General features: G+C 35.5%; 1 protein-coding gene across 5 annotated transcripts in view; it reads left to right on the top strand.

Moving 5' to 3' along the window:
• The window catches only part of LOC106470622 (peroxisomal N(1)-acetyl-spermine/spermidine oxidase-like), a 75,000-nt gene that overhangs the window by 33,017 nt on the left and 20,242 nt on the right, over nt 1-21,741 (top strand). For all 5 annotated transcript variants that reach the window (XR_002613081.1, XR_002613082.1, XM_022399243.1 and 2 more), the window contains exon 3: nt 19,065-19,185. Coding sequence is in view for 3 of the 5 variants with exons in the window: in XM_022399243.1 (XP_022254951.1) it covers nt 19,065-19,185 (121 nt within the window). In the remaining 2 variants the exon portion in view is untranslated. The remainder of the gene's footprint in view (nt 1-19,064; nt 19,186-21,741) is intronic.

Here is a 21,741-nt window from a genome sequence, read left to right as displayed (position 1 = left end):
GAAATAAGCAGACTTGACTACTGCTTTGAGAACATGATGTGGAATTTATCAGCTTATGTATCCTACAGTGTTTAATACAGGAATTTTCCAGAGTAATGAGGTTACACTTTGAATCTGTGAAAATGTTAATTACAGTGTATGGTTCAGAGCTGATCCAAGAAACATTGCAAGTGTTTGAATATTGGTCATCCTACTGGGATGTTTGGAATTTATCAGTGTACTGTACAGGCATACATAAATAACTGCCCACTTTCTCAAATGCCAATATAGAAAATGAGATTAAAGACACTGCCCTTAATCTGGAATATTCAGGTGTCCGTTAGTGCAAGATCTATTTTGGTTACAAATAGTAGAAAAAAGAAAGACTGAAAGGTCTGTCTTTAATGGCATGATACCTATTGTTTCTAGGTGCCTGTTAATCAAGGTTCTACTGTATTACTTCTCTTCAGCTCCTAAACTCTGGAGTCTTTTCTTCAGACTTGGGGTCAAATCCTCAGTCCTTTGTTCATATTTTTAGGCTTGTACTTTCCCATCTTTGTCTTGCATTTTCTTCCTTTTTCCATTATTTTTTCTTCATTCACTTTCATTCCATTGTAATCCACCATTTCCTTGAAGCCTTTTTGGCAGATGCTCATTCACTTCTCTTTAGTGGTCTATTTATTTTCTTTGGCTTTATTACTTCATATTTGGTTGATCTGCTGCTAGAGTTTGTTGGGTAGTGATACCTTTGTTACTCAAGTGCTTTTGTCTCATATGTCTTTGCCTGGCTCCTTTCATCTGTCAGTGTGGTTTCTCTAGAGTCGCATGTTAGAACTGCATGCCAAGGTTCTTCCTTATCCTCATTGGTTTACCATCTCTCCTGTGTACCTTCTTTGCCTCTTTCTGTCTCTTGTCCTCCTGCTTCCTCTCCTCCTCCTGTTCTCTCTTCCCATTCCTCTATTCACAAACATCCTCCCAATGCTCATAGATTTCAGTGCTTCCAGTCTTGACAGTGACTATCCTATACGCTCAGGGCCAGTAGGATCCATTTACTTCAGTTTACAGATCTTTGCTGTCCATTTGCAGTCAATTGTTGGGTGTTGATCATTTCTTGCCAGCATTGGTCCAGTTATCAATGCTATTTTCAAGTTTTGAATAACTTGACTTTCAAGATCTACATATCTACATGTACCGATGTTTCCGTTTATCAACGTTATATTTTAAGATCTGTGAATAAACTCAGCTAACAGACGTTTCCATATATAAAAGCTATCTTCAAGTTTTGTACTACTAAAAACCTTTTCAAATAGAGTTTATTGTAAACCTGGCTCTGAGGACACAGTGGGAGAAGATTTATTGGCTTAGTTATAGTACAGTGGTTGCAACGACATTTGTCTAATAAAAGTATGTGAAAATGTTTATGATATATATGCCTCTGTACAAAGTCCAGGCCAATACAATAAACTTGGTAGATATTTGGATGTTATTTATCCAGATTTAGTTTTATAGGTGTATAAAATGCATAAGTGCTTATGAACGTGTGTATATATTCCTACTATACTCATAAATGCTTAATTTTTAGCTATTTTTCTTGAAGCATAACACAATAAATAGAAATATATTGAAAAACAATGTTTTCTAGTAATTACTATGTTACAAAATTTATTTCTATTTGTGTGTCTTATTGGCTAAGCCTCACCATAAGATTTATTTATTCTCTCAAATGAAGGAAGAAGACAAATTAATTATGTAGATTTCAAAGATGCATTTTAGAAAACAAAAAATTATAAAATTACTATACTAGTACACGTAAAACCAGTGTAATTTATATGGCTTTCTAACTAATCCATATATAGGTTTAAAAAATCTAATTTCTGTTCAGAGCAACAACTTACTCAACAGACTTCAATATTTCCAGTCAAATTATAAGTTTGCCCTTCAAACCAGAAGTAAGCATGAGTAGACAAGAGGTTTCAAAAGAATGGAGTAGCGGGAAGGGCTACCCCTCTTAGGTTTACAAAATATATTTATATCTCAGCAAATGAAAAGATGGGAGGCTCTTATTTCATATTCTAGCTTGTAAGTTTCTGAATTTTGAATTTATAATCATTAAACACTATAGACATTGTATAGTAGGCGTAATAGAATATAATCTGGGCAATAAGACAAGGAAACATGCCATATGATACAAAAAAAAACATATTTAGCATTTAAACATATATGATATTAAAATCTGAATTATAAACTACATTGTAATGATAATTTTATTTGCATACAATGATAATCAAGGTGTATAATTTTGAAAATAACTCTAAAACATCATGACATGCTCCTTTTGACCTTGTCAGGTATTTGTATATGGTCTGGATTCATTACAGTAGGTGTCTATGACTTGTTGGCGATAACTTTCAACAATAAACAAACAGCACACAGTCCACTTTTTTAAAAATAATGTATTAAAACAAGTCAAACATATATACAAATGTTTGTTACACTGTTGGTTATCACAGTTGTATCCGGAGCTTTGAATAATTGTCTCTTTTTTTCATCAAACTCCGCACAGACTGGTTCTTTTACTTTAGGACACAATTAACAAGACAAATTTTCCTTCTCTACTCTGTTATTACAATACAGTCTGTGGTATCTTCACTTCAGAAATTGCCACCATACAATCTTTAGCACTAAACTCACAATCACACAGTCTAGACCTGTATTTCAAACAAATTGTTGATGCATATTTTTATACCCCAACAGAGGTCTAGAATGTTCCACATATTACTAGATATTATGATGCAATAATATTCAATCAAAATAAAGAGAAAACTCAGAAGGTTTTAGTAACATGACTCAATAATATAACAATCAGCAATTCATAACTATTGAACTACACAACATATGATTTGTAAACATGTACATAGACAAACCTGTGATAAATTATCAACATAGAAATAACTAGATTGAACACTTGAGTTACATAATTTATCAAAATTATAACACTCACGTTAAAATTAAACTGAAACAGTCATGTATATCTAACAGATCTGTCCATTGAGGGAGGGCTAACAATACATGCATTTCTTAACATTTCTTGAGCTTACAGTAATATGCTAACACCCAGTCGAGATATTATTCATTCTAAATAAAAATACAACACACACTTGTATGCTTAAAATATGAATTTGTTATCTATTGTTTTTATATAATTTTATCCATTATTGGGGCAGCGTGGCTGAGTGGCTTTGAAGTTGGGACACATTTTTGGATTATTGTAAGTTCAAAGCTGGCCACATCATGTTGTTGTGTATTTGTGCAAGACACTTTACCCCAGGTGTTCCAGTCTACCCAGCTGTATTATGGGTACCAGCTGTTAGCTTGGAGTTAACCTATGATGGACTAGCATCTAGTCCATGAGGGGAGAGGTCACTATTCTCATCCATTTGAAACCATAGTTCTAAAGTACCAGCCGTATGTGCCTTGCATAGACATGGCAAAGATTTAGCTATAACTTTTTATCCATTGTCACTCATTTTTATATATTCCAGTGATGTTTCATAGGTATTTGCAACACAGAAGGAATAGTAACAATTCAGCACTGACCAAACAAATTCTGTGTTTTGTGCTGTTTTTTGAGAATTTTAAGCTTATAGGTTTCCAGAGATTCAACAAGCTAACTTATGTGGGGATTTTATTTATAAGAAATAACATCAAGCTGTGGTTCCCCTTGCTTACCCTTGCTTCTGACTTAGGTGGTCACAGAACTTTGGTATTGTCTTCAAGAATGTAGCTAAATGTTATCGTAAATACATACTAGATTGTTAGTTTGGGGTATTGTATTTGAAACTACAGCCAAGGGAACTGGCTTGGAAAAATCAGTTTTATGGATTACAAGTTTCAAGAAGTGTCTTCTAGAATTGTATTCAAAAATGTCCTTCCTTTTTTAATTACTTATACTAGGTGTTTGTGCATGTACACTTTGCTGTTACGTACATGTATATATTGTAGGTGAGTTCTATGTGAATATAAATAGTTATTTTTCCATGAAAATACCTCCTTTCATTATGTAGTTCACCTAAAAGAATCACACTTTGGTGTTATCTAGATAACTTATCACAGGATTTTTGTATACTTATACATATTTGATTTATACATTCCAAGGTGCACTTACAAACTACATTTGGCCAATAGGTAAGTCCAATACGTACACAGTAATGAGAAGCTACTAACAGATATATAACTAGAATTTAATTCAGTGTTGTAAAAAGATGTAGAGATTGTATATTGTTGCATGGCTCTGAAGTAAGAAATACATTTTATAGATAGTGTACAACTACAAATGCAATGAATATTGTGCTTGAGAATGATAAACTTTTCTATATGTATATCACAGTCACTGGAATGAAGTGAGAGCACAAATATGCTTATTAATCACCAGAATATTCTGAAGTATTAGCTTTGCTTGGAACTGTATTAAAGCTTAGGTTCTGCTAGGACTTTCTAGTGTATCTGCTTTGGTCCATGAGTATGAAAGGTGACATGAAAGGAATTAACTTATGTAGTGTACTAAGCATATGTGAAGACATACAAATCTTGCTTAGCTTTGACTATCAGCGTATAAAGTGGCCCAGAACCCATTGGAACTTAGTTGTGGCAAGAGAAAGAAAAAGTAGTACTACTAATAAAACTTTTGTGTAGACACAAATCATTTGATCACAGATTAATCAGCATTAAATTATTCCATATGAAAACTTATTTAACTCTATCACACTCAGATGGGTGCATCACACCTCAAGAACAAAGTTGCACCATTGAATAACAATTATAGAAAATGTATTTGTAGCTGTTATACCACACATAAAAAAGGAAATATTCAGATTTGAAATGTATTCATCAATATGCTTCGTTTATTTAATGTTATATATAAAACTGAAAAAGTCACAAATTTTGATTTCAGTGATCTTGGAACAAAATCATTATTGTATGTGAATTTCAACAATTTTTTTTCTGAGTATAACTATAAAATTTATAGCCCCTAGGAAGAAAGTTTGTAACCCAATAGCACTAATTTGACCCTGTAACTGAAGTAAGATATAATTTTAAGTATTTGCAGTCAATCACTATTATTCAACTTCATTCTCATTGTGTGATGATATTACCCATATCTGATCTTCAAGATGTCATACACCTGTGATCTAAACCCGTAATGAAAGTTGTTTTCATTTTATTTTCAACTGTATAAAGATATAAGCCAGTATGTCTTAACAGTTCAACAAAGATTCATGCAGGAATTGTAACACAGTAATAAACAATTAGTTTTGTGATATGTTTCTGAACAATTTCTGCCACAATTACAGTCTTGATTTTTTAAATTGTGTTTTTTATTTCATACTTTATTTGGATTATGATGATGAAGTGTTACTGGAAACAAAATTGGGTAGGTTTGAAAAACACTGAACGCAGTTACTATGTTTACAATCACTAACATACAATAAAAATAATTTTTTACACTTCTAAAATTATCATTATTATAAGCAAGCCCACTTTCTTTAAATTGTTAATCACTTGATATATGTAATAAGTTTTGAAACCATTTTTATTCATTCATATATATATATACATTCCTTTCTGGTGATTTTCTTTAGCCATTCAAGCAGTTACTTAGGCTTAATGTAAACACAGCTTAATACAGATGCCATGTTGGAAACGTGAAACTTGATATAGACGAGTGCAAAATGATTTATCAAAACCAAAACAAAGACAAAATTTACCGTTTCATAAAATAAAAACTTTATAGAAAAGTTTTAGCAGAATGTTGAAAGACATAATAATCAATAATTGAAATCCACATAAACATCTCAAAAGTAAATAGACACCATGATTTTTTCAATAGTCATTTATCTCACATTATCAACTTGACAAAAATGTTTACAAATGTGCATCAGTTCTTAGTCAATTTGCCACTAGCATTTTTCAGTGCTTTGACTCATTCTGGCATGGTATCGATGAGTTCTGCAATATTCTCCTGTCGGATCTTGACCCAGGCTGCATGCAAAGCATCAAGTAGCTCTCCACGGGAAGCTGGTTTTCTGGAACTTTCTCTCACTGCTCGAGCAAGTATGGCCCAGACATGCTTGATGGGGTTCATATCAGGTGATTGACTTGGCCATGGGAGCCTTTGGGTGCCTTTCTTAATTAAATGACTATTGAATAAACATCATGGTGTCTATTTACTTTTGAGATGTCTCTGTATAACAGAGGTAAGCATTTTAATTTTTACTTGAGACAAAAATCACAATGAAATCTTTGGAGTGTTCAATGCAGAGAATTCCTAAGGTATTTTATTTGCAGGAACTACATAATCTGTACAAGTTCATCTGAAATTTCAAACTATTTCATCTAGAATTTTTTTAGTCCAATAAAACAACACTACAAAAGTTTCTTCAAATTGACACACCCAGGTATCCAAGAAATAATGTTAAAAATGGAGTAAAATATAAAAAAAAATGGAACAAAAATTATAAAAACATTCTTGAGGAGGCACCTAGACTTATTTACAAGAGGGAATATGCTCTTAATTCTGAAGCCCCCAGTGGCTGACTACACCCTTGGTTGCTTCACAAAGCTGCTTTACAGCTTTAACTTCTTTTAGTAGTAAAGTTCCCCTTAATAATAATTTCCACTTTAATCGCTGCTGACCATGTCTAAGGGCAGAATTAACATAACCCACAATCGATGGTATCTTGTTCATGTAGAATGTTTAGCTAAGTAGAGACAACTTGTAATGAAATCTTATAAATATTTACCTGACAATATCTGAATTTATTTTTTATGTTATAAAAGACTACAGCTATAATATATATGCCTGTTACATTATGTAGCTGACTTGGTGTTATGCAAATCATTTGTTTTTAAAATTTTTTCTTTAATATTTTGTGCTATTCATGCAGGTGGACAGTAAGAATTGTTTCAATCAAAAAGTGTTGCTGGGCACTGTGTAGATAAGTTGTTTTAAATTGCTTTCTGTTGGTATACATTATGTGAACTTATGCTTACAATTAACATCAGGTAGACTTGCCTCTGAAGTACTAAAATCCGTTCATTTTTCAGTCTCTCTCATGTGGCTTTAGGTTCTGAATGTCCTTGACACAATGTAGAACATGTATCAACCTAGAGTTTTCCACTTTCCTATTGATTTAATGTGCATGTATTGGGAGAGTGTACATAAACTTTCCTGTCATAACCCAGACTGATATTTGTGCTGTTAACTTTCTGCTACAAGGGTTTCTTCCAGTATCAAAAATCATACAACTTCTTTGAATCCTTACTCACACAGTTTACCTTCTAGCATGCAGTAAGATCCCTTGTCTGCTCTTATTGATCAATGTATTCAGTCTATTAATTTTAAGTTGTCTGATGTTGTCCCTGTCAACTTTTGCATTTGTGTGGATGCTTAATTGATGAACATCTGCATCTTTTCATGAATTAAAAAAAAAAAAGATCCTTTTCTCAAATGTATTTGTCTTCATTTTATGAAGTGCAGGATTTAACAGCTAACTCCAAATTCCAAAAAAAAAAAAAAAAAAATCTTCCCGTGGTCTGATTTTTCTGTTTTGTTCTATTTTAAATATTGAACTAATTTCTATTATGCCTGAGGGTGCTAGAGTTATATTGGATAATTCAGTTCTGGAATCTTTATATTTTATACCTTCTCCTTATTTTGATGTCATTGATAATGCTTTAAGAAGTCAGCAGAATATTAATAGTCTTTTAACAGAGTCATCTTTCTATTCTCATCTTACTTAACAAGTTTTTGACTCTCAGATTGGTTATTTTTGGAGGTTATCCACTTAGTCTTCTACTTTGACTTTTCATCAGTTTTCTGCTCTGGACAGAACAATTTTTATCAGTTAGAGATTTTCTTCTTCAGTACAGTTAATAGCTGTTAACTATTCAAATTCTCCCAATCTTGTTTAGGATCATATATTTAACTTGCAACTGTTCTTAGCTTGCAGCTCTCACTGATGTAGTTTCTATTTCTTATGTGGCTCTTATGTTATTTGGACATCTTAGCTCATTGTGCTCTAATGCAAGTTATTCATCTCCTAAATTTCAACTGACCTCGTAAGAGATTCTTTCCTCACTGATGTAGTTTCTATTTCTTATGTGGCTTTTATGTTACTTTGATATCTTAGCTCATTGTGCTCTAATGCAAGTTATTCATCTCCTAAACTTTCAACTGACCTCATAAGAGATTCTTTCCTGCATCACTTGTCTTCGTAGGAATTTCACCCACACTTGTTTTCCATTCAGAAGCATGTCAACAGGAGCTGATTATGGTTTTACTAATTTTACTTACTTCTGGGATTGCTTTCCATTTGTAATGTTAGTCTTTGTGCCTTTCCTCCCACATCACATTTTTAGTTGACATCAGCTACTTTTACTCATTCCTTTGACTTTGTGAAATGGATAAATACAGAAGTGAGTTGGACCTTCTCAACCCACTCAGTAACTCTTTTGCTCTGGACAAATCCCCCATTGGGATTATTAGTTAGATCATCTCAAATCATCATCCTGCTTCTCAAGGTTTTTATTCCATCTCTTTGTAGTTCCATGGAAATTTGGAGATTTGAGACTTGTCATAAACTTTTATTGAATCAGTCTTTAACTGGAGACACCTCATTTTAAAATTGAGAACACGAGGTTGTTACAAAAGTATCTTTTTTTTAGCCATTGGATGATGAAGGTGAATAGTGATATGCAGATGAATCATGTTTTCTTCCTGCATTGGATACACACAGCAATTTTTCATTTATTTGGTTTGTTTGTCATTTTAGCATAAACATGTGGTATAGAAAGTTATTGAGATTACATTGTTCTAGTTGCTTTGTTTTTTCTTTATAGTAGACTATATATATATATTCTGCCCAAATGGATATTGCAGTAACATATAAAATCTGGGTTGAAATGATTAGCACTGTAATATCCTTTGCTGGCCAAGTTGACAGTGTTACAGTTGACCAATGCTGTAAGAAAACAAAGGTTATGGGGTGATACTGTAAACTGGACAAAAAAAATCTACTTGCTTTTACCATGAGACTATTTTGACAGAGATTCTTTTTGAGGGACAGAAAGATGATAAGATATTTACTGATCCACTGTTGGTGATCCTCTACTTGTCTGCACATATCATATGTACATGCTGTTTTTTGTGTCTGAATTTTTTTTTCATTGTCCATCTAACATGTCCAGCTTATTTATTGCTTTTTATTTTATATGGATAATTGGCTTCTTCTGACCTTTTGTCCACTCAATCTCTAACATATACTCAGTTGACCACCAAGCTGCCTACTTCTCTTAGGTAGATCACCCACAACTCCACAGTTCAAGGTACACTATGGCATTGCAAGACTTAGAATCTTTTGTATGTACTATTATGTCTTCTTCTCCTGATGCCAAAGCCATAGTTTTTGCTTTGGAGACAGTAGCTTTATTTCAAGAGGTCATTCCCTTGGAACACACCCAAATGTGACACCTCTAGCTGGACCCTGGTTTTCAGTTGCATCTCACTTGTTTCACTGAATGCAGATTTCTTTCATCACTCTTAAGTTTCACCAGTTTTGGTTGAACCAAGAGTTTACAACAATAGAATCTTCTTTTTCTTTCTCATTCTATAGACCTTTGTCTTTTCACAGATGGGAATTAGCATCATTATACTTCTTCAAATTCTCAGATGACAAAAGCTCCCATCAACACATTAGAACTTTGGGCTGTTTAGCATGATTGCCTTGAGTTTCTGTCACTTATACACCACCATTCTGTGTTAATTCACATAGACAATTCTATAGTAATGGTTTATTTCTACAGTTAGGGTTGTACTTGTTTTTGTAGCTTTTAATTTGCTATAACTTCTCTTCTTCCATGTCTTCTTTCTACATTTTTTCAGCTTCAAGTCTGTCACATTCCTAGTGCAATGAATTTTTTTGCCAGACTCTTGAGTTCATTGGCTTCTGGGAATAGACTCTCCTCCTTTTGATTTTTTCAGTCGCTACATGCATGGCTGGTTGTCTGATGATTGATGCCTTTGGAATGATAGTTCCTTTTTTTTTGTCCTCTACTGGTCTCTAGCTCTAAATACAGTTTCTATGGCAGTGGATGGCCTGAGTTAATATTTGTAGAACCTCATCCTTTATGTCTACTCTCCCCTGTATTTTTCATTGGATACTTGCCAAGATCAGTTACTCAAATTGTCTGGTTCTATTGGTCATTCCACCTTGGATAGCTCAACCATTGTTTCTCCCTATTGCATCAACTTTTCCCCATTACAATTGTCAGTACATCTTCAAGAGCAACCTCAAATGTCAGTTCTTTTTGTTGGCATTTGATGTCTGTATCTTCAAGGCTGACTATAGTTTGGTCCTCGTTTGAAAAGCATGACTCTATTTCGAAATGGTTTGAATGTTAGCCCATTCTTGCCATTACTTGGCTGTCTATAAACCTCATTGGGCTATCTTTGGAATTGGTGCATGCATCAGACATAACATACCTCATTTATCATCATCTCCTCATTAAATTTGCTTCTTTTCTAATGTATTGTTTCATGATCTTGGCTTATCAGCTTCTTTCATTTTTGGTTACAGAGTTGCATTATCTGCTACCTTCAGAAAACCATGGATACGATCAATCTGTTTTGAGCTCATTGCTCGAAAACCTCCTTTGAGCCTTTTATCTTCAGTTCCCCTAAGTTCCTACGCATAACACTATATGGTACTTGCATTTAACGTCATGTTTATTGGCTTCTATTTCTCAGCCTCTATTTCTTTTAATGTTTACATCAAGCAGAAAATAGACTGATACCTATGCTCTTGATGCTTTTCATACTTTATTTTTCCTTAAGGCACACTTCAAGACATACTACCTGAAACTTGGGTTATGAAAGAAGGTAAACTCTGTTTCTCATCTGTTGTGTTATCTGCCTTTACTGATCCCCATTCACATTCTGAGGAATGCCTTTTTCATCCTGACAGGGCTACTTATTATTTTTTTATTTTATTATTATTTTGCATTTATTGTCTATTTTCTTTTATTCTAAAAAAATGTGAAACATTTTGGATATGAATTCTCACATTCACGGAGTCTTCTAGTGCTCCTAATCTACCACCACTGGAGTAGATCTAGCATTGTTTAGGCTTCTGGAGGAGGCCCCCACTTTCCATGGAGGACATCCAATCTCTCACATGCAGAGAGGTGAAGTCGTACATGAGGTCTGATGCTTCTCCTCCTGTAGGCTCGGAGGCTAAGCTTGCAGCGGATCAGGGGCAGACTGGTGAGAATTTGCATTCTATTTTTCTGGCTCCTTTCTTTGCTCTAATCACAAGTCTTGGATGGACATCCTGCCACCTGCATCATTTTTTGCAACTAGTACATCAAGTGTGTGATGTCTGGAGATTTCTCCTATGGCCTTATGACTCTTCTTCTTCTTTGTAGGAGGAAAGTCATTTGGCTGATTACTTAGTCTTTCCACCTTCGCCAGACATTGCTGTGCATGTTCAGAGATTTGTGGATCAATTGACAGAGGATACTGTCATGACTTGTCTTCACTATTTATCAGACCAGCAGGCATTATATTTCCATCCCTTGGAGGACCCATGTTTAGAATCTCAGAGGTTGGATTCTCTTCTTTTTCTATGGGGTTCTAGGCCTGATGCCTCTATTCAATCTAACCTCACTCAGTTTCTAAGATTCGAATGTCCCTTAAAACAGTTTTACATTTTTTTATGCTTTCTGAAACTGTTGTCCCAGGCTCTTCAAAGGATCTTAATCACTTAATAACTTCTACTTTGGTAAGGTTATCAGCTTCTGCTCTCACCTTGGTCCCTTTGTTGCTGATATCTTTTGCAGAGAAATGCCTTGCTTGAGGGCATTTGACTTCCTTTTTTAGCCCTTAGAGGTCACAGAGAAGCTTCTTTTCTCAGACATTCAAGTTTTGCAAGTATTCCAGATTCCATGGAATCTTGGGTGGATATAGCCCATTTCCACTTTTTTCATTCGACACTGGCCACCTGTCTTTCCCAACCTTCTAAATGACAGTTTACTGCCTCTCCCGTTCATGTTTCCAGACATTCCATGTAGGCTTCACGTTCTATCGAAACACAAGGGAAATTCTGTCCTTGTCAGTGGATATCCTACACTCATTTGGAGTGCTGATAAAGGTATAGATGAGTCATTCAGGTTCTTACCAGAGGTTTTGTTTTTCATTTCATGTCTCCTCCTCCATTGTTTACCATAATGGTTGTCTTTTACCTCCCCAAAGATCATTTTACATCCAGTCATTGAGCAGAAGCCACCCAGGATCTCCTGCTCAAAGAGGCCATAAAGTGCATCAACTACTCTTTCAAGGGTTTTTATTCCTGTTTGTCTGTAGTAATGAAGAATGCAGGAGATTGGTGCCCTGTCATTGACTTTTCTCACCTCAATTGTTTTCTCCAGCTTTCTCAGTTTACCATGGAGTCCTTTCTTTTCCTCCAGTGGCACCTTGCACCTGGTCTATGGATGGCAAAGTTTGATGTCACTGATGCCTACCTTCATATTTTGATCACAGAGTCTTCATGTTGGTATCTCCATTTTGTGCAGGAGTGAGAGGTTTTATAGTTTCATGCTTTATCATTTGGCCATGTATACATTCCATATTTTTTTTTGCTGGATATTCAGTCCTTTTCACATCATCTTTTCTCAGTGGGCATTCACACTCACCATTATGTGGATAACTGGATTTTTCTTGTTCATTCCTACTACTTGGCACAGCTTCACACTCAAGTTTTTCTTTCCAAAGCTGTGAGAGCTGTGTTTCTCATTCAAATGGAGAAGTCTTTTCTCACTCCCACACAGTACCTCATCCATTGAGGGGTATTTAGCAATTCACATCTCAGTTGAGCCAGATCTTCTCATCTACATTTTCAGATCATGGAATGAGCAGTTCTTCTAATACTGTTGTCTAATTCTCCACAAGCATGTGTGGTTCATTCCCTTTTATGGATGTGGGCACCCTTGGAATCACTTATTTCTTTGTTTATCATTTGGATCCTAAGGTTTCACCTGGCACTTTAACAGGCTGGGTTCATCAGTTGGTGTGTATTGCTTACTCTGGGCTTTCATTGGAGGGATGGAGACTCTCATCTCATCAAATTTGCCATATCTTGATGTCACTGAGATCTCAATTGCATCACCAGCTAGAGAGGACTGTATAGGCTGGAATGTGGACCATGCCTGATACATTTATATCTTATTATTCATACTTTTTGGCAGTTGCCCTCTTGCCTGGTAAGGTATGCTTATTTCCAAACCTGTCCTAGCTACCAGTCGACCAATTAATAAGTTTCGTGGTAGCAACGAACTCTGTTGAGATGGGGTGTTCCATAAGACCACCTAGTGTGCTGTCTTGGCAGTACACGATTATAACACAAAACAAATACACTACTGGACAGCCACACATGGACTATCATAAGTAAAGCTTAAGAGGATTGTGCCGATCCCTGCTGACCCCTAGATTAAGTAAATTGTGGTCGGTTTGCTTTTCAAAATAGCGAATGTGGCTCACCTCTTGAACTGTCCTCAGAGCATTGTTCCTTAGGACTTCCCAACACGAGTATCCCCCCATTTTTCCTAGTGGAGCATGGGAGTCCTTACCCCTCCTGGTTTCCAATTGCTGGAGTGATGGACAGAGGTTTATTTTCCTGAGTGATGCTTGTACTCGTTATTCCACTCAAGGAGAAGAAAGCGAAGGTGGGTGCCATCTTACCAATAACTCTGGATAATTTTATCAGATGTATGGTAGGAGCAGGACAAGCCTATGTGAGAGTGTCCTTATAATTTCAGTTCAGAGATTACTTTTCACTATCCAGTTGTGCATGGTCCCTTATTTTGGTAATTCTCTTTTATTTCAATGATAAGTGATGAGGATTCTCAACTCCTCATAATTCTGCACATGGAACATCACTTCCTGTGCATTGGTTGAGCATCGTTTGTTCCACATCCTCCTTGTAATTCCAGGGGCAGGAAGTTTTGCCTTGCCTCTCTGGTTGGGGAGTTAGTATTTTGGTGTTCATAATCCCAGACTGGCTAATCTTTGTTTCTTCAGATTGAATGAGGTGTGACAGTTCTCTTAATTCTAGGTTTGGTTTTTTGCATTTTGCATTTCTTCAGATTGGAGTGAGGGTGTGTCCACTTTGGTGTTGCTTGCCATCTCTTTGTAATTCCAACAGCTCGACATGCAAGATTCTGTAACTTTCAGGTTGGGTTCCAATAATATTACATTACTAAACAAGAATAAACAATACAGCAGTCCTCATGCCTTAGCAACTAAACCTTGGATCTTGATTTGGGTCAACAGCCCTATGATTCCAAGGACAAGATGTGGGACCTCATCTGCTTTGTTGGGACCTTGATGAATTCATGTTCATTTAAAAATGCTAGGATTTTGCCTCTATGACGGGTCAGCCTTTACTGCCAAACAATTGGATTTAATGTGGTCCAGATGACAAATATACCTGTTCCAGAAGTAGTCTAGACCACACTGGTATGCTATTACTATATCTCATTTTTGCACACCTCTTTACTATGCAGATGCTTTATGTGTGGACCTTGCCCTCACTGGCCCCTCCACCTTGTCAATGTGGGATTCTAGCTAGGTGTGTTTCAAAAGGTAACATTTTCCTATACCGGAAATGTAGTTCCTATAATACTTACCTCACCTCACACTCTTGCCCTTCCTCCCCACAAAATTGCCGGTTTTGGGTTTATTAATTTGGATTATCTCAAAAAGTGAATAGGAAGTAATAATGGAGAACTTATACACAGATTTGGTATAGGGGCGTATTGACATAGGTGGAAGAATCACAAGATCTAATTCGCAAGATAAGGTTCATACCAATGCTTAGATGGGCACAGAAGAGAAACCTTCATTGGGATAAAGCTATTATTGGAAATACATTTTTGATATAAGAAAATCTTAACTTTAATACTAATCCAAGCATGCCATATGGAGGCTGGTGATATCTTGGCAGGTAAATTTGCACATCTTTGCATAACATTCAAGACATTGAAGAAAAGATGACTGTTTTTCTCATATGTTGTCTTTTAGTTCCAATTAGGATGGGGATCACTTTATAGATTAATTTTTATCTTTTCTTAACCTCATTTGTTGTTTTTATTGCATTGTTCTAGAGTTGTCAAGCCTATCCTCAGGTCTGCCTGAGTCTTTCCAATTCTTCTTGGAAGCCTACTGAATAGATCAGTGTCATGACTTGGTTGGCATTTTCAGATGAGAATGTAATGGGCCTTTGCCCCAGGTCCAAGTCAGTCATTAGTAGTTATTGGTCCTTTCCTCTGAGAATCTTTCACTACATATATAGGCCAATTTTTTACTCCCTTAACCTACATACCTATTTTTGTAACATATTCAATTATTGGGTGGGTTCTTTAGAATTATTTGGTGAAAGTAATGTGATGTCCAGTTCATGTGACAATAAATTAATTATTTTTCAACAACACTTGCTAAATACTACATTCACTTTGAGGGCTAAGTTCACAAAGAAACGTTTTGTACATAGCCATTGAAACTACTTTGGACCCAATGCACTAATAATGTTTAAGAAAAATTTCCTTGATTGATAACAATTGGTGGTTAACTTACAGAAACACTAACTCTGGTTCCCTCCTCTCAGTCGGATATTCTGGGTTTTAGTATTTCAGTGGTAAGTGTACCTGATTGTAATCTTACATTTTTAGAATTAAAATGTATTTCAGGGGTAAGTAATTATTTGCATTGTATCAAGGACATTCAGAAATAAAAGTCACGTTTTTTAACAGCACGAGAGCAATCTCAACAAGGAAAGGCATTTAGTATCTGTAACATAAGTATCTGTTTGAAATTCATTTTAATTCCAAAACATGTGAAGGTTGAGAGAGTTTCTATTGTATTGTATAACTTTTTTTATGAAAACATCCTTTAGTAGCAAGTCATTTGTTTTTTAAAATATCCATTGTTATTGTGTGTAAATGTGAAGGTTGAGAGAGTTTCTATTGTATAACTTTCTTTATGAAAACATCCTTTAGTAGCAAGTCATTTGTTTTTTAAAATATCCATTGTTATTGTGTGTAAATGTGAAGGTTGAGAGAGTTTCTATTGTATAACTTTCTTTATGAAACATCCTTTAGTAGCAAGTCATTTGTTTTTTAAAATATCCATTGTTATTGTGTGTAAAGTTATGATTTTCAAATAGATACTTACCTTTATTGCTGTATGTAGTCACTCTTCCCCCCATATTTGCTTCTTAATGATGAGGAGGAACGGTGATGATGTAGGAATGTGGGTGTTGGCTACTGTCATTTAATCTATGTGTAAACAGTACATAGGATAGATGGAGAATCATTCAGAATGATATTCTATGAGGATGAATGTAAATGTCACATGAACAATAGTGAATAGAGTAATATTTAAGTAAGACTATGAGAAAGCTGTCTCTATATAAAAAGTATATGTTAGAAATTGATTGTGATTCTCATTCAATTTGATATTATGAACATAATGAGTTTCAGATACAGTATCTCACCTCTGCTTAGAGAATAGCTTTTTCTGACTTGTACTGCCCTCTATATGAGCAAACTTTTGATTGTCACTAGCCTTTGTAGTCCTACTTACCCTCACATGTTTTCATGCGAGACAGTTGCATGATAGCATGCAAATGAGCATGTGACAACCATCCACCAATAGGAGTGCACTACAACTCCTAACACAGCTGACTCCCTCTATGCACTTTAGCCTAAATTCAATACTTGATTGGCACTCAGGGTGTTAAGACATGTTTTTTTACTCACTGAGTTCTTTGTTTTCTTTCTGGAAACTTAGTTTTTCTTTACATTTTCTACATTGGTGTTCTGAAACATTAGTTACTACATTAGTATTATGTGTCTGGTATTATAATAAATGATTCTTTGAAGCTCTCTGTTGGGCTTTTCTACTTTCACTCTTGGTTGCAATACATTCTGAGTTTCACGTTACAACTACTACCACTGTTGTTCCCACTACAATTAACTCTCACATAATATGGAAGATCATTCTGTGGCTTACCATAAGCCTGCCTTTTATTTTTTTGGACTTCCAGAAGGTTGGTTCTCTTGTGCCTCTGTGGGGTTCTAATCCCACTATTACTTTAACATTTTTCCAATCTCAGTTTTCACATATCTGCCTATGTTATCTTCCTCCTTCATTCCTATTCTCGATTCACCTTCTTTTTGAGGCTCTTCATCACTCCCCTGATGAGTTTTTCGTGAAGACTCATGCCCTACTTTTTCCATGCTTGCACTGTTGTCCTCGTCTGCCCTTTCCCTACAAAAAGGGCTCCTTTGTTGTTGGAATCTCTTGTGCATTTGTCCCCACCTCCTTATGGGACTTGTGCTGGCACCATTTTTAAAGCAAGATATCTTTGGGGGTCTTCCTGACTCATTGGAGACCAGAGATGAGTCTGCAGATTTGCACACCTCCCTTTCCTCATTGGCTTCAGATTTGTCTCAATCTCCTCCTGAATCTGTGCCTGTATCTCATCCTCCTCCTTCCTCTATTTTACCACTTCCTGCTACACAGGTCTCCGAAGTTAAATGTCACTTCTTTCATTAATGGCTTCAGCACCCCTGTTAGTCCCAGTGACTGTGTGGTAGGTACAGGTCTAGTGGGTACTAGGCTTTTGTGCTTTGCTATCATTTGGGATTCCTTCACCACAAACCCTTGGGTTCTGTGGGTTCTTCCCAAAGGGCTCATTCTTTGTTTCAGCTCCCCTTTCCCCTCTTCCCATATCATTCACTCCTCCTCACTGTAAGGTGAAAAGAAGTGTATTTATTCTTAGTTTGAAAATCACCTGTCACCCAGGCTTTGGAAATTTCAAGACAAATTTTTACTAAAAATACTTCATTTACTCCTTAAATCCGAGCAGACGCTTGTACCATCTGGTCGAAAATCCTGATTAACCCTTTAGATGGTGACAGCATCCAATAATATTTATGTCTCTTTGGCTGAAAACTAATCCAAACCATATTATTATCCACCTTTTACAAATGGACTGGAAATTTCATGGTGATAATTATTAGGACATTGTCAAAATAATTCTGGCAGAACATGCAAAAAATTATGGATTTAAAGAGTTACAAACTTTAATTTTTTATGTATAACAAACTGTTACTAATGATACACTGAGTAGAAAATTCAGAGTTATAGCATGTATAGTTGAAAAGTTCCAAGGTTTGTTAAATCAGCCAGCTTCATACTTACAGGATTAAATACACTTTATTTTTGTTTTGTTTTTAGGGTTGTGGATCATGTACTTAATGTGTGTCAGCAGTGCATTTTAACAGTGGTTATTTTTGTAATCCGTAGTATCACTCAGCATGATTTATTGATGTGGATCATGTACTTAATGTGTGTCAGCAGTGCATTTTAACAGTGGTTATTTTTGTAATCCGTAGTATCACTCAGCATGATTTATTAAAACAAAACTTATTTTGTCTGTTAAACTTTTCCTTTATTTTGTTTTAGTTATTGACTGTTCTCATGAAAACGGTCTTAGTTGGAGTGTAAAAGAAAAGAGTTGAGTTATACATGCCAATTTCAAGAAAGTATAGAAACTTTCTTAGCTTGTTGTGTATGAACAACAGTAAGTTAAAGACCAGGAGCAGAATATGGTCCTCTGATGTGAATTTGTGCTAAACGTTGTGACAGTTTGTTTACAAGAGCACATTTACTCTAAAATCATGTCTGAAATTGTGTTCTTTTTTATTATTATTTTATAGTGTACTAGAAACACCCAAACAGATGGTTTGCTTTTGCTTAGTAATGTCTCTGAAGAACAAATAATATTCAAACAAAGTATGAGGAACAAATCTATTCTTGGGACCTCTTGCTTCAAACATTAAAAAGTAATAAAGCAAAAAAAGAGAGAGAGAGGGAAGAATTAAAATGATTTACCAAATCAAAGAGTGTGATGATAATATGTATAATTTCATATATCAAATAAAACTTTTTTTATGTGTCTTCCATCCAGCACCTCATGGAAAAATCAACCTTATACATGTGGTTCATACACATCTATTGGTGTAAATAGTACACAGCGAGATATAGAACTACTAGGAACTCCTTTGTATTCTGATCCTGATTATGCTAAGGTAAGATTTTTTTATGTTAAGTTAGCCTATGGAAAATCCTTATGACTTATAAGTTGGGTTCTGAAACATTTTATTGAGAAATGCTACTCACTTTTCCACAGAACAAACTGTTATTACCTCATGCCAGTGCCAAGAATTGCATAACACATGACTGCTGAAAAGAGTTTTGCACATGCTATAAGCCATGAATGATACTCTTGCATCTACACATATTAACTGATTATCATTAGGCTATAACTCTCCACTAATAGAAGGGTGACACATCCTCCATGTGAAGTACATCCCATGAGCAGTAGTGTTTCAATGAAGGCTCATTTTTTTCCTTGGCATTATTTTGTTTACAATTTTTTCCCTCAAGAATTACAGAATTTTTTTTACTTATTGTTTTAAATTTTAGTTACCATTTGTAGTGTAATTTTTCTTCCCTTTATTCTCTGTTAATAATGAGTAAGAAAGATTACAAATTTTAAACATTTCATTATCAACTTTGATTTGAATTCTGTTAGGTTTTATATTTCCTCTTAATCAAATTTGTTACTTTGGAATGCATGTTTCAGTGTTTGTGAAAAGGTTTCTTCAGAATCACTACTCATCTCTCTGCACCACCAATATCTATTGCCTGTTGTGTACTTCTATATAAATTTTCTGTGCATGTCACAAACCTTCATCAAAGCTCTCACTCATACATGTCTCAACAGGTATTGCATCAGCCAATGGCATTGGACTTTCTCTTTTGGGCCCACAAGCACTACATTTAGCTGTCCATCTTTCGTGTCTCTAAAGCTCGGATCCTGGTGGAAGAGTGAATAGCTCGTCTAAAAATGGTTTTGTCATCCTCTGTTCTTTTCATAGGACTTGTTTCAATTATGGACATCTTATCATCATAACCTTTACAGCCCTGGCTGAAGATTCTCTGTGTCTGATGTGTTTCAACCTTCTCTTATATGCTTCAAACATATTTCTTCCCTTTTTCTTTGCAAGAGCTATCATTTGATTTTGTCTTGGCCTCCTCCAGCACTGTTTACCACAGGGACAGGTTTATCTTCTTCCCAGTCCTTCCCAAAACTTGGGTAGCTTTGGAGGGTGATTGGATGTTTTTTCCATTCATCCTTCCTTCTCTTTTCCTCCCTTTATGGTCATCCTGACCCAGATCATCTTCTTTGTTCTATATGGTCTACTCTTTATTATTAGCCCCCCAGTGGCACAGTGGTATGTTTGCGGACATACAACGCTAGAAACTGGGTTTTAATACCTGTGGTAGGCAGAGCACAGATAGCCCCTTATGTAGCTTTGGGCTTAATTTCAAAACAAACAATCTTTATTACTATCTTACAGCTCCTTTTGCTTCTAGCCATCAACGGCCCCTGTATGTGATTTTTTAGAAGGAGATGTGGATAACTTCCGACATACTAGTGTCCCATTACTTCCCACCACAGGGAATTTTCACCTGCTCTGTTCTTTGTTTCTCGCCATTTGCCGCTCTTTACAGTGGCTTTTATGCTGAGTTGTTTGTTTTTCTTTTTTCCAGGCCTTACAACCACCTTTTTCAATATATTATTCAGATGATAAAACCCACAGAGTAGTTGTTGTTGTTGCCTCATATGGAATAGTTATCCAAAATCTGCATTGAGTGGGAGAGTACAGAAAGTTTTAAGCTCATCCACCGCTGCTCAGTGTATGTTGTTGATATGTTTATATCTATTATATCTTCTTGGTCATTGTGCACTTAAAAAAACATCACCACCATGCGTGTGCCTATCCTAATGCTTAGCTCGTGCCTGCTGTATTTAGTCATGGTAATTCATTGCACTGTCTCTCAGTGTGAGACCTAATTCCAGATAATTGTGCAAGATAACAATAGTCCACATATCTTTCTGGTGTTCTCCCCTTCACAAATTCCTCCCCAGTTTCTTCTGTTGGAGTATGGAAGAACCTTTGCTTCCCCTGTCCCAAGCTGTTGGGGAAGTCATTATTGATAATTCTTCATTGGGTTGTGCAATCCAACTGGTACAATACAGAATGGATGTCAAATTCCATGATGAGGAACCCACTTTGAGACTAATAATGCTTGGAAATGGCTTGAATGGGTAATGAAGAAAAACTTTAATATAAGTTTAACATAACACCAAATGCACAACGTTTTGAAAAGGTTTTTTCATCATCAGGTACAAGTAGTTTAAACTGACACAGATATATACATACTGTATGGAACAAAGAGGTCACATGACCAGATATTGTTGCACAACTTAGTAGAGATATCTTAGCACTTCAGGGTGTTGGTTTAGAGTAGGGTTGTTTTGTTCAATTAAGACGGATTCCTTGATTTTTCGTTTGTTTATGTTTGGTAATTTGTTTAAAATTACCGTGTTTTTAATAGATATACTATGGTTTTTTGAGTTGGAATGGTGGAAAACATGAAACAGTTTTTTTATTGTGTTCTGTGAATCTGGTTTCCAATTTTCTGTTTCTGTTCTGGTTTCCTGTTTGATGTAGAATTCTGGGCAGTTATTGCATGTTATTTTGTAAATGATGTTGGTATTGTGTAATTCTAAATAA

Source organism: Limulus polyphemus, unplaced genomic scaffold (assembly GCF_000517525.1).
Source record: "Limulus polyphemus unplaced genomic scaffold, Limulus_polyphemus-2.1.2 Scaffold4121, whole genome shotgun sequence".
Lineage (NCBI taxonomy): Eukaryota > Metazoa > Arthropoda > Merostomata > Xiphosura > Limulidae > Limulus > Limulus polyphemus.
The sequence above is the reverse complement of the archived record's forward strand: the minus strand, read 5'-3'. Positions and strand labels throughout refer to the sequence as shown.